Here is a 14,115-nt window from a genome sequence, read left to right as displayed (position 1 = left end):
CAGGGTGCAACTGTTTTTGGAGTTCTGCCTCGACCTTGCCACTGCACCCCCTCAATAAGAATATGATGCATATCATTTGCTGCGAGCTCAATGCTGCATGTCCAGCCCCATTCCATCCATGCCCACTTAACCACATAATTGACCAGTCAGCACCAGCGGTCGCCCTCGTGCAGGCAGTTGTGTGGCGAGAATTTATTAACCTTGGTTTTCCTGCTACCTGCTGTGTCTCGCAACCTGAAGCCAGACTAGCGCTGATAGCTGTGCCTTGCAGCGACTTGAATCTCGTCCAAGATTCCGCAACCCTACTGAGTGGAGAACTCTAGACAGGCCAGTCTGCTTCCGTTGCCACCAAATTCCAAATTGGCCTTGTAGCTTGCCACTGCTGCATCTCCTGGATGTACCAGTATTGGAGCTACTTCTCCCCCTCTTTGCTCATATGCCGGTCCTCACTGCTACTCGCCTCGCCGCATGTCTTCCTGTAGATGACACTCATCCCGCATGCTCGCCGTCACCTCACCGCTCATGCTTCGTTATGCTTCAATGCATAAAACTGTTGTTTTCTTTAAAAAAGGTAACTTGAACACCTATGCATTTCGTTGGACACTTTAAAAGTAGATATCTCGAAACTGGTGAACACCTGAGGGTTCATTCCAAGCGAATACATCTTGCGAACTCACCGGTTATAATTCATAGATTGAAATATGTGCTGTAAAGTAAATAACTAAGTTCATTTTCATAATTATGATAATTATTCAATTAAGCATTTTGATTTCTCATAGAAGTAATCATAGGCACAGACTAAAGGGGGGCTTCGAGGCCCAAGCCCCTCTCGGAGTTTTCTAGAGGGGGCAGAGCCCCCGTGAAGTAACATATCGCATTTGGTGTTAGTTGGAAACAAGCTGTGATAGCTGTTGTCTTAGCGTAGATGAAGTGCACGGATGTTTTTCTTTTCTTTTTTTCTTGCCACAGAAGCTATCAACACAAAATCGAATTGACAATGTCAATGCAAAGGTTTAAAGGTGTTTTATATTGTCCCAGTCGCCATGTCTTTCTCTAATGAGCAGAAGGGAAACGTGATCCTTGCCTTGGGAGCTGCAAATGGCAACAAGAAGGAGGCCACTAATATATATTAGTCGTGGAAATGTGGCGGTAGACCAAACACATCAACTATCATCAGAAATTATGAAAACCTGAGACATATCAACAGCTTCCAGAAAAAGCAGCAGAGGACTATCTTTGAGTCCTAGGCTATGCACAGATGTACTAGCATTTATGGCTTTAAACCCTCATGCTGGCATGCGGGATGGCTGCCTAGGTACCAATTTCCAAGTCATCAGTTTGGAGGATGCTAAATGACTCAGGATTTCACCCTTACCACCTTGCGCTGCACCAATTCTTGGAAGACAGGGACCTGCAGAATCGTCTAAATTTCTCAGACTGGGTCCTCACGAAATCCGATGGGTCACCGAACTTTTTGAGCAACATTATGTGCACAGATGAAGCTAATTTTTGCAGAAATGGCCAGGTGAATTGCATAATGCATGCTATTGGAGTGACTCCAATCCACACTGGGTAAAGTGCACTCGGCACCAGTGGTTGTTCAATGTGTGGTTCGGAATTTACGCCGGTGCTGTAACTGGTCTCGTCTTCTTTGATCAAACATTGACTAGACAGCATTACGTGGACAAAATTCTTGAAGGAGTGGTGGATGAGTTTCCCAGTGAAGTCCCGCTGTCACGTCTTCCACTTCTGTGGTATCAGCCAGCACACAGCAGCAGCTGAGCACGAAATTGGCTGGATGCGACTTTTCATGCGCAATAGATTGAAAGGCACGGGCCTATAAATTGGCTGGCTAGATCACCTGACCTCTCTCCACTCGATTTCTTACTTTGGCGTTATGTGAAAGATTGAGATGGATGTCAGATGAGCTCAAGGCAAGGATAACGTATGTCCGCCATAGAATTTGAGCGTCAGTCATCAAGAAAGCCACAGAAGATGTGATAAAGTGGACTCAGTGCTGCATAGCTGCAGAAGGAGACATATTCGAATATGCTTACGAATTCATAGGTAATAAGGGCACACTGAAATCTCGGTTTTAAATGAGTAAGCATTTCTATCCTTACCCAACAGAAAAAACCATCCCTCCATCCGTCCCGTAATATGACCGCTTTCAACATAGCGCCCGCAGCAGCAAGCGAATTCACCTGCGTCTGCCTCTCACTTCAATGCCAACAAAGCAGTGAGAAGACAGTGCTAACGGAACTCTCTGCACATGCCGCACTCTGCCACTTTCGCAGAATGCTTTCAAGATATGGGCCACACCGCCGCACCAGACATAGCCGCCAGAGCACAGTTCATAATGGTTCAGTGTACCTAATAAATGTTGCTATACCGTATTTCCTTCATTTTCCGCATCTCCCTGGTCAGTTCATCCCATGTCAACATCTGCTGTGGACTATCTATAACACCAGGGAACATTGCTTCTACTCTCTTCTCTTCTTCGTCGTCTTGTGCAAGTCTCACTTAACAGTTCGCTGTTGCAACTGCGTTTCTTCGTTTCATGGTTCTTTCGCTGTCGTTTTTGCAATTATATGAAACACATCAGCGAACTACCACGAAACACCACATCGGTGCTACGAAAAGCTTACGCATCATTCAGATAAATCCCAGAGAAGGTCATTTGTGAATTTTCTTTTTTTTTGTGCAAACATCCCGAATGCCAATTCGGCTCATTTAGGAGTGGTACATTTACTATTTTGAACGCATCGGTATTGCCTTTTCTCTACACTTGAGTCGCTTCCTGGTCTGTTTATTGTGCTTTTATTTTTTGCCATGAACCTGTTGTTGTAGCACTTGTACACTCTAATGAAAAATAATACCGTCACTTTAATTTGGCTTTAGTCCGAGACAAGTTTCTGGCATGAAATATAGCTACGCACAATTTCTTTCAATGTGGTGCGAGCAGAGCCAGGATTTGAAACATTCTATGCCTATTACATTGCTTTTCGTGTTTCGTGGGTAGTCAGAGCGGCACTTCGGCCGCGTTATCAAGGAGCTTTTGTTATCGATGTGATCATTCGGCCTTGAGAGACGGATAATAAATGTCACCTAGAAATGAGAGGAAGGAATAGGTGCGAGTCCGTGAAGCCTGCTGTTGGTGCTCCTTCCGTACCATTATCAAGGTGATGAGCTATCTCTTCGGGTTTAGGACAGGCAAATCAGTTGCTCTCAATCAGTGTACTTTAGGTCGCTGCTTTATGATGCAGGTGGGAGTGCAGTTACGTGGTATTTTTCATGGGGTTTCTTTACCAGCCAGAAAAAAATTTATGCAATTGGTACATTGCTGAAAACAGCGCAGTTAGATGTAATATGGAGGTGCCTACAAATGCCTCATTGACATATTGATAATTGTGACAGTACTTCCCGAGTTAGATATTTAAGTATAATTACCTAATTAAATTTCAGTAAGAAAAAATTACAGGCGGCTACTCCACTATACTGGAAACAATATGCACTAGGTTTCCTTTGAGTAACGCAATTGCTCTTTTTTTAAGCCTTGGCGCATTATAGTTGGGACACCCGGTATAATTCACTCAGTAACCGAAATGAGGCCAGGCCGGATTCACTCGAAATCAGCATGAACAGCAGTCATGCGCAGCAGCACTTGTACTCGGACTCAAAGAAAAAAAAAAGAGATGCTGCAGTTTCTCCAGAAAGGCAAAGCAGTATTAGTGATAGCAAAGTTAAAAACAATTTCACGAAGGAAGATTCCACCACTGGGATGCCAAGTCCTTGGTGGTGTGAGAGGACTCAGCTGTGAAATTGAACTGTCTCCTACTATGAGGTCTTGTATATTGAAGTGTCGTCCAGACCCTGACTTATGCCAGGACTACAAGTTAAAACGGGGTTTATGCGAGACTCATATGGTCGTCGTCTCCTTCAGTCAGAGAGCTCATGGATGCACACACCGTGCTGATGCGCGTATGCACACTTCTGCACTCGGTGCGATACGGCACTTCCTTTTCCTAAAATCTGTCTGGGGTCTTTTTTTCCGAGTTGATCGTCTGGGTAGGCTCGGGTCTTCCTCAGTACTTGCAGCTTGACCTGTATTCGACCCTATGTCGGTTTCTCGCAGACTTCATCTGTTGGATAGTTGATCAGGTTGCGAACCTCCGCCGCTGTTCTCCATTTCGCTCTCCCTTTGTTGTGTTATGGCGGTTTCCCGCTGGACTTCCCGAAGTCACACTTGGTCTACATGTGGCTGCTGTTCTCCGCCTTCCGTGTTGACTGTTATCATGCATCCACCAACAGCAGTAGACACTGTGCCAGGCAGCCATCACTGTCAAGTGCGGTTATACTATTGCGACCAGACATGTGTTCCAGGAAGAAACAATGGGGTAGGTGGTGCCGAGACCTGACTCATGACTGGAAGTTTTGGGGCCTCTTGATCGGGGAAGTGAGCACTTAATCTGGTCCTTGGTTGGGTGCCCAGCAACATGTCTGCAGGCGATTTGCCATCCTTTGTCAGCGTTATCCTGTAGCGAAGCAAGAATTTACCGAGTCGACGTTGCAGTGACGCTGCTTTATTTTTCTTTAGTGCTTATTTGACGGTGTGCACCATGCGCTCTGCTGCCTCATTTGACTGAGGATAATAAGGAGCAGTTGTTATGTGACGCACATGGTTATGTCGGAAGAATATCTTTGTCACTGCGTTGGTAAATTGGGGTCCATTATCGTACACGACTGTGTGAGGCAGGCTGAAACGGGCGAAAATGCTCCAAAGCACTTCTACTGTGGTATCGGCCGTCACAGTTTTGAGCGGCACCACCCCTATCCATTTCGTCCCTGCATCCACCAAGACAAGGATCATATGCCCTTCCATCGGATCAGCAAAGTCAGCACGCAGCCTTGACCAGCGCTTGTTGGTTTCCGGCCAACCTGAGCTGCAGGTAATGGCAAACACTGCACACATTGCGGACAACTTTTTACCAGGCTTTCTATATCGCGGTTCAGCCCTGTGTACCAAAAGACCGTGCGAGCAAGGCTCTTCATTGCTGTGATGCTCGGATGGGTTTCGTGCAACTCTTGCAGCATGAATGAACGTGCCCTCTCGGGCAAAATAATGCGGTGCCCCCAATAAACTATTCCGTGACTCACTGTCAGTTCGTGCCTACGAGTGAAAAAAGGTTGAAAACACTGTTGTTCTGCACTCAATTCTCTTGGCCAGCCATGCAGGATCCACACGTTTACCTGACAAAGAAGTCTGTCTTCGGCAGTGTTGTCTGCTAGCTTCCAGGGACACAGCAAAAACTTGTTCAATGCTTGTGCATGCAGCACATATTCCACGGATGTATTTTCTCCCGCATTTTCTAGACTAGGCAAAGGTAAGCGGCTCAAGGCATCTGCATTAGTGTTTAGCCACTCAATAACACGGCTGTGCAGTTGTCGTTCGGAATAAAATACTGTTTCAAACGCTCCACATACTCTTCCCATTCCTGAATGCCTTCTCCGGTGAATGGTTTCAGTATAGGCATACTTGACGTGTGGTCATAGTCCCACCCTCGTTGCCAGTTGATATGAAGACACCAAGCTGGACAGGAACAAGTAGGCATTTAATTCATACATTTGGCATGCTCGAGCTGGCTCGTTGGCCACTGGAAATCCTCATTGCTGGTTGCCTTGTACCATTTGTTACTGCCATGAACCACTGGCTTGTGGTGTTGCTAGCACTACAGCGTAACAGTCCTCACAGAAACACAGGGTTCCGTTCTTTTTCTTCACCAAGACAACAGGAGACTCACCAATGGGCTCTTCGAAGGCTGGATGAGTTCGTCGTGTAGCATTTCATCGGCTTGTTCTTTTATGGCTTCTCGTTCCCACATCGAAATTGGTACAGGCTGTGATGGAGTGGCCTAGCAAACTCTTTGGTTATTACCTTATTTACTTGATTCTAATGCGCTCTCAATTGTAATGTGCACCCGTTTTCCGTGATTAAAAGAAAGGGAAAAAAAATGTCCCTCGATTGTAGCATGCATTCTTTTGCCACGGACAAGAGTAATGCTCAGCGTTGAATCCTGGCTGCAGCCATTTGCTGAATAGGCTTATCCTGGTGAAAAGGCCCGATCAAAGGCTTGTGATCAGTTACCATTGTGAAACGGTTGCCAAAAAGATAATCGCAAAACTTGGTCTCACCAAAAACTAAGGCAAGTCCTTCCTTTTCCAACTGTGAGTAGTTTCTCTCTGCTGCCGTTAATGTTCTCGACTGGAAACCTATCGAGTAATCTTTACCGTTGATGCAATGAGAGAGCACTGCACCCAAACTGTACATCGATGCGTCACATTCAAGCCTAAGTGGCTTACGCAGGTCATAATGAATGAGAAAGTTCGCCTTTTCCATAGAATTCTTCACTTCTTAAAATGCGCTTTCTTGCAGCCATTCCCATTTCCAGGCAACTCCCTATGTCAACAGGGCATACAGTGGTGCTAGCATAGTTGAGAGGTTGGGCAAGACTTTAGAGTAATATGTGATCAAACCAAGAAAATATTTCAACTGGCTCACCGACGTTGGTGCCAGTGCGCCTAGTATGGCACCGAGGTTGCCTTGCAAAGAATGCAGACCTTTTTCGTCAATTCGGTGCCCCAGAAATGTCGCTTGCTTTTCCCAGGACCTGCACTTGGCTTTGTTCAGGTTGAGGCCATTGTCATGGAGTTGCTGGAGCACTTGTTGCAGTACAGTCATATCATACTTCTTTCTCACGACAATAATATCATTCAGGAAAACTTTCACCCCTGGAAGGTTCTGCAGAACAGATTCCACGCACCTTTGGAACAGGGCTGGTGCTGAAGTGATTCCAAAGGCGAGGTGATCATTGCAATACAGGCCCTTATGCCTGTTCATCACTGCTATCTTTTTAGTTTCTGTGTCTAGAGGAAGCCAGTTGTATGCGTTGTGTAAATCTAGTCTACTTAACACTTCACCTCCTGCTAGCACTGCAAAAATATTGGCGACTTCCGCCAAAGGATAGCGTTCTAAGTAAGTTGCTGGGTTCTCCATTAACTTGAAGTCCCAGCAGAGCCTTGTGTCACTGTTCTTTTTCGCCATGGAAACTACCGGTGTTGCCCTTTCAGGGACACTGATCTGGAAAAGCGCTCCTTCTTGCACTAGGTGATCAATCTCTGCTGAAGTTTGTGTATGCATTGTGTAGGGCACGGTTCGGGCTTTGCAGAAACGAGGTCGAGCATCTTCCTTGATGTACAGCTTCACAGGCAGACCTTTACAGCAGCCCAGCTTGTTGTCAAACAGCTGCAAAAATTCGTCAAGTAGTGTTCTCACCTGCATGTTCATTTGGACGGAATTTACACTCGTGGCACTTTTGTCATCCAAGAGAGACACACTGGCCTTGGAAAATTCTATGGTACACCGAGAGCAGAGAAGTGGTCCTCGACAGCACATTAACGGTGCTGCTTCCGTTCCCCATGCCATTCTCCTGCATGTCTTGGACGTCTTGTGTCTTCTCGGAAGCCCTGGCGAACTGTTCAGCATCTTCCAAAATCAGCTTGTGACGCGTCAACAAGGAACGCCGTGCATTGTCGTCCTGGATATCACAAATGATGCGGTCTCGTAACATACGGTTCATCATGCTGCCAAAGTTGCAGCTTACGGAAAGCCTCCTGAGTTTGGCGATGAAGTCTTGGACACTCTCCCTTTCCTTTTGCTTCCGCATAAAAAACACGTAACTGGCTGCAATTTCATTAGCCTGCGGGTTATAGTGATCTTCCGAACAAGTGGGTGCAATACGGCATATGTACTCAAAGGCCGTCACTTCAGTGAACTATTCTTCGAGGTTGCACGCAGTTTCTTTGAGTGCGACTGTTATTAAAAGTTATATATATAAATATATATATATATATATATATACAGGCAACGAGCTATGGAAAGAAGAATGATAGGTGTAACATTAAGGGATAAGAAAAGAGCAGATTGGGTGAGAGAACAAACGCGAGTTAATGATATCTTCGTTGAAATGAAATGGCCATGGGCAGGACATGTAATGAGGAGGGAAGATAACTGATGGTCATTAAGGGTTACGGACTGGATTCCAAGGAAAGGGAAGCGTAGTAGGGGGCGGCAGAAAGTTAAGTGGCCGGATGAGATTAAGAAGTTTGCAGGGACAACATGGCCACAATTAGTACACGACCGGGGTAGTTGGAGAAGTATGGGAGAGGCCTTTGCCTTGCAGTGGGCGTAACCAGGCTAATGATATATATATATATATATATATGAGGTTCGAAAAGCTGGTCGCCCTCCCCCCCCCCCCCCACTCCGGAAAAATTAAGTCTTTCTGCCTATGGAAGTAATGGCTGCCTCAGCGTGTAATTTAAATCAAAGGATAGAACTGTGATAGCTACAACAGCAATTTTTAATAATTTGGTGCCTTAAAAAAAGGTATACCCTGTATATCTGAACTAGAAGTATTAAGCAAAGTCACACCACGGCTGCATCCTGAGCTGACTAAAAAGAAGTGAAATAACCTTGATATAACGAATTATCCGGCATGAAGAAGTAAATCTAAAATTTGGCTGCTCATGCTTTAATTCAATGGGATATTCACATGCCGTAACGAAATCGGAAATATGGAATCCAACACGTACGGTATCGGTTTAGCGAAGCAAATGTTTGTTTGCACGTGCCTTAAATTATATCTATCCTGGTATCGAAAATATCAAATAGAGTTGCTGACCAATTTATCAGATGCCATATTTTTCGAACCTAGGCGATTATTTGGACTTCCTTGCGGCACCGCGACCGATAGCACTAATGTATTAACCGGAATTTCGGACACCCCACGTACGTTGCTTCGGGGATAAACCGCTCATGCGACACCGCGAAAAGGTGGCTATGAAGAAAGTTGAAGCCATGTTACAGTGCCTAGTATTCTAGGCACTGCAGCCATGTCGACTAGGCACGAAACCACAACTTTGGCTGCCGAGAAGCAGCACTATAGTTAGGCCTAACGGCTTAAGTGCGGTCGGAAGAGCGGTTGGTGACAAGCCGTCGCGGAAAGTGCGCCGTGGTCAAGCGTGAACTCAGATGCACGGGCTAGACCACGCATGGTAGCGGAGTACCGGTCGATCCAAGTGCCGTTCCCTTTGTATCCGAAATGTCTTGGCGCGCGGTAGCTCGGCTTGGTTGAACCGCAGTCGGCAAGCATGGTGTCTACCTACCGGAATAGTCTGGAAATACTCAGGGAACACACAGAGAATTTGTGCCTCTATCAGAGAAAATTAGCTGTAGTTTTATTGAAAGGGAACGAAAGTCGCAGTAATGCTGGCTCGAGTCACTCAGACAGGAATCGTAACGAATCGTCTTTGACGCCGTGTCGTCGGCTGGAGCAGTTGCCAGTGTACAGTAAACGACCGACGTCCGGACAGCACCGCCACGTACCTCATAGAGTCAATGTATGATAGAAACGATTGAAATTTCGAACGCAAAATATAAGAACCCTTCGCCGTACAATTTTCCGACCTTTATGCCGGGACCGCAGGTCCGAGACGGGATTAATCTCAACGCCGCGTAGGAACACACAGTGCGTTGTCCCGTTTTCCGTATGCACTTCGCTAACTTAACCAAGGCCACCACCGTCACCATTTTGATTACTTTTCCGCCTCCGCTGGCAGCCGTAGCCACTAGTGCTGCAACGCTAGGCGCCTAGCTGCTTCGACGTTCGCTATTAAGCTTCTTGCTGTTCTGTGCCGTGTTTTTCATTGAAATAATTCGCCGCTGTCAGCAATGGGACCGACTCTGCCTTTGTGGTCCTCGCGTTCGCCTTCGAAGCTCGGAAAGCACGGCGCGTTGCGTAAGCCGATTTTCGAAAGTCAGCTTCGCCTCAATACAAAAATGTTACGCGGTGAAGCATACGCAAACGTACTGCGGTGAAGCATTCGCGTAGGAAGTAGCAATTGTCACGGGACACAGTATGTATTCCTAAATTATACTCGCGTGCACCCGCCATCTCCTGCCAGGGTATGAGCACCGATATGCCTAATAAGTGTACTGGCAGGACTTCGGAGCTATTTCGGATGTGCCTGTGGCGACTTGAGCTCTTAAGGGCAATAAAAGACACGCATTGATTTTTTTCGAACTGCCCGATTTTTCGGACGTTTTCGCGGCACTTAGGGAGTCCAAAAAATGGGACGTTGACTGTGCAACTGACCAAGAGGATGCTTCAAATGGTCTGTGTGGCGTACGCGCGGCGCAAGGAGGACGAGAACAGAAAGGACCTACGCATTGAGGAATGAACGGGAAAGGAAGCGTGCCCCCACTTCTTTGAAGGAGCTTGAGCTCAAAAAACTGTTGGCTGAAGCCGAGATGCAGGTGACCCTATATCCAAACCAAAATAAACTCTTTAAAGCAGCGAAGAGTTTAAAAGCAGTGAAGACAGGCGTTGTGCGCGGGCCAAGGGTAGGTCAGGATGGTTCTCTTGGTAACAGCGCAAAGGGACACAAACAAAAGGAAGAAACACGACATGGGCGCCCGTATTGCCGTGTTTTTTCCTTTTGTCCGTGTCCCTTTGCGCTGTTACCAAGAGAACGATGGATCTTAACCAACTCGTCCATCTTGCTATCTTGCTTCAGCATATGTCAGGACAGTTGAGGTTGACTTACCAGCTGTTGAGAGAAGATCTCACTTGTGACAAAGTTCATGCCTTGTGCCAATGAGCCTGCTATTAGTCTTTAAAAGTAGCTCATGTTCGAAAATATTTGCTTCTGTGTGCATACACATTTTATTCGTAATTGAGAATGTTCGACTCAATTTGCAATAGGTCTTACCATATTTTTCGAAGATATTTTCTTCGCTGTGAATTTTACTAAACCCTCCCTTCTGTTTTCTTTTTGAATAAAATAAGCACTATACTCCTTAATATTCAAACTGGATTAAGTAGTTCTTTTTATTTTTTTAGCCTGCTCACTAGAGAGTGAAAGCATTGTGTGACATGGTGTCAGCCCGTCTTGACATAAAACAAAATTCTGTGTCACTCAAGGAATTTTGCAAAGGCACTCAGGAAAAACCTGGAAAACTCATAAATTTAGAAATGTCAACTTGTTAGACACCCTGGCAAGGGTCCCGCACCTATCTCGCGCGATAACACTGATCGCACAGTTGTGTATTCGCGGTGGTGCACAGCATATGTAATTTATTGATGATTCCGTGCCTTGTAGCGCCATGGCAAGATTCCAGCAGGCTATCAAAATCTGCAGGAGACCCGTTGCTCGTATCGGAGGCACCTGCTTGCGCATCAACCTGATCGTGATACTTTTTCTCGCCGACATCAGTGTGTGTGCTGGTAACGAATATTGCATATACTGAAGATATTTTTGTGGCCGATGTGACTTCGCTATAATGAAGCGTGACTGTACTGTGTATTGTTATCCTAGTTCAGTTCATGAATATCGCATATAACAAGGAATCTTTGTGGCCAATGCGACTTCGCTATACTGAGGTGTGACTAGTGTGCATTGCTAGCTTAGTAATTGTGGTTTTACTCACAATTACGATGGACAAAGGCCTATTAGGTTGATGATTTTGAAAATTATGCTTATAATACAATTCTGTTCCATCGTGACATTTTTAATCCTCGTCATGTGTAGCATGTAGAATTGTACAAACATGCCAAAACGCTTCAAAATCAGCATTAATGCAATGATGTTGAAATGTGTTGCACACATGTTGTGACACTCCTGAGTGGGCCTGTGCTCTAAGATTCATTAATATGCACCAAACATGTTAGTGAAAAGTGTTGCAATATTGTAATAATAAAAGAAAGGAGTTACAAACATGCCACTTTCTGTGTTTGCTATGATGCTATGTTGTCTTATAGCAATTTGTTTTTGACAGCAAGCAAATTTCCAAAGTGGTCAACTGTGTTTTGAGCACGATTCACATGAAATAATTGATATGGTTCCTGCACTTCATGTACAGCGAGTGCCAAAAGTTTATGGGGCAAGGGTTTAGCAATGATTATGAATTCCTGCTCTGTTAAAGCCTGCTACTGAATAGATCACTGTGTTTGTCACCCGAAACTACTTGAGACTTTTCTTTTCACACCAACAGTACTTCAGAGAGCTCAGGCATGGAGTGCATATGTGTGAATGCAAGAAAATGTGCTAAAATTATGGAGTATAATTAAAATCGGAATTTATTATAAGTAATCAACAGAGGCAGGGCAATAATGCTCAGCTTAGCTTAGTGATGCTGAAGATGCATGAAATGTGTTAAATCTAAATTTTTAATAAACAATTATTTGACACTTGAAGGTATTGACCTATAAGTGGAAACAGGCCAACAGCTAACCAATGCTGTTAATGATATCACCACATGAAGTCCCAGATTACAGAGAAAACAACTTGAATGCTGACCATGTAGCAATTAGACATCTGCAGCCAGTGTGTCCCTGTTGTCATAGGCCCAGAATTCATTGACGTCTATGAGGATGCTGACTACTGTGCTGCCTTTACCACAACGTATAAGGTCCTTAAGAGTAATTTTGCATGGGTCCTCTGGCTTAACCATGTCAAAGATTTCGTCTTTTACATCCTCAAACTTGACAGGTTCCTGGTTATGTTTTCTCATCTGCTCCTGTATGTCTCGGAAGAAATAGTTGAGTGAGAAGACATCCAGGTAACCACGACCATTAATATCTAGAATACGAAAGAAAAACTGCAGTGCCTGTGGCTCTTTGCGGTTTTCTAAGGCTAAGACAAGGTCGAGGTATGTCTTGTAGTCAATGTCCCCGTCATACGTCTGACACTCCTGAAACACTCTGTCGATAAATGCCTGCGTCAGTGTTCCCTTGCCATACCTGGCCAGCTCACTTTTGCTTAACATCCCGTTACGGTTCCTGTCCAAGTTGAGGTAGTCGCCATAAACTTTGAGGGCCGATGTGGCGGAAAACCAGTTCGTGTCCAAATCTGTACTGGTCAGCTTGTCGCTTCGCAGCTCAGTAAGGTCGTCGTGGAACGAGCAACATAGGATGTCCTGTATCTTTATCTTTCCAGTCCGCAAGGGATCGAGAAAGAAGCAGAACTTCCGCAAAGCTGTGCACACGTAGAAAGAGTGAAACGTTTGCTCAATGCCGTTAATCTGAGGCAGGCTGGGTATAAGATCCTTTATGTATGCTTCTAGGTCAAGCTCTCTCAGGTAGCCTTGGCCTGAAACGTCGTACAAAGAAAGGTTAACACGAGACTGTTGCATCCACACCTTCTTCATGACGTAGTTGAAGAAGTCATCCACAGATATTCGGCCGTACGGGTCCTTTTGCAGCAACTTGGCGAACATCTTGGCAGTGAAGAACGACCGACATTTTTCGCCGCAACGTTTCGACACTTTCTTGAAATCTGCGTAGTTGAGCATGGCTTTTTCATGAACGATTGGAGGAGAGGACACATTCGCCAGTTCGTCCATGAGCGTCTTCAATTCATCGTGGTCCAAAAGTTCGGCGTTACGTCGCTCTAGAAGCAGTGCGCGAGCCTCCCCCCTCAATTTCTGCGACAACACGTTGTCGTCAGAAGGCAGTTTGTAATGAAAGCGAGGAACTGAGCTTTCTGCGTCCGATCGCTTGCTGGGGGAAACGTAGAGCTCGACGAACAACTCGTCTTCACTTTTATCGATGTTGGCCGCTGCAGGGGCCGCACAGGCAGTGCGTAAAGCATCTTTTAACGTAGGCTTTGATTGCGAGCATTGGGTCGATGAGGTGCGAATCATTGCTGGGCCTGATAGACTCAGCTGAAAAAGGCGATTATTTCAGTGCAAACCATTAATTTTGCGAGTATCAACCGCCAGTATCACGCCACACAGCTACAACGCCTACAACCGCCAGTTACAGCAGTCAGCATGGCAATCGGATCAAAACGAAAACTAGCGCTGACAAAAGCACGCACTGCCTAAACTACTAGACTACTTCATAATTTCATTAGTAAGAATCCAATCAATTCAACTTTGTGAAATTCTGCGCATAAAAATGTTTCTGTACGTAAAAACCTGCTATATCGCACTTTAATACAAAATCCCTTTGGTAGTAGTTTGATGTTATGCATTGCAGCAGTTATCTTCTTAAT

General features: G+C 45.4%; 1 protein-coding gene across 1 annotated transcript; it reads right to left on the bottom strand.

Annotated features, from left to right (window-relative positions):
* Positions 1-12,179: 12,179 nt before the first annotated feature.
* Positions 12,180-13,932, bottom strand: LOC142571837 (serine/threonine-protein phosphatase 2A regulatory subunit B'' subunit gamma-like). Its single transcript, XM_075680483.1, has one exon. It carries the CDS (start codon positions 13,760-13,762, stop codon positions 12,428-12,430), a length of 1,335 nt encoding a protein of 444 aa, XP_075536598.1. The 5' UTR covers positions 13,763-13,932; the 3' UTR covers positions 12,180-12,427.
* Between the last annotated feature and the right edge of the window lie 183 nt (positions 13,933-14,115).

The sequence above is a fragment of the Dermacentor variabilis genome, chromosome 2 (genome assembly GCF_050947875.1).
Source record: "Dermacentor variabilis isolate Ectoservices chromosome 2, ASM5094787v1, whole genome shotgun sequence".
NCBI classification, from domain to species: Eukaryota; Metazoa; Arthropoda; class Arachnida; order Ixodida; family Ixodidae; genus Dermacentor; species Dermacentor variabilis.
Note: the sequence above shows the minus strand (reverse complement) of the source record. Positions and strands in the feature narration are given on the sequence as shown.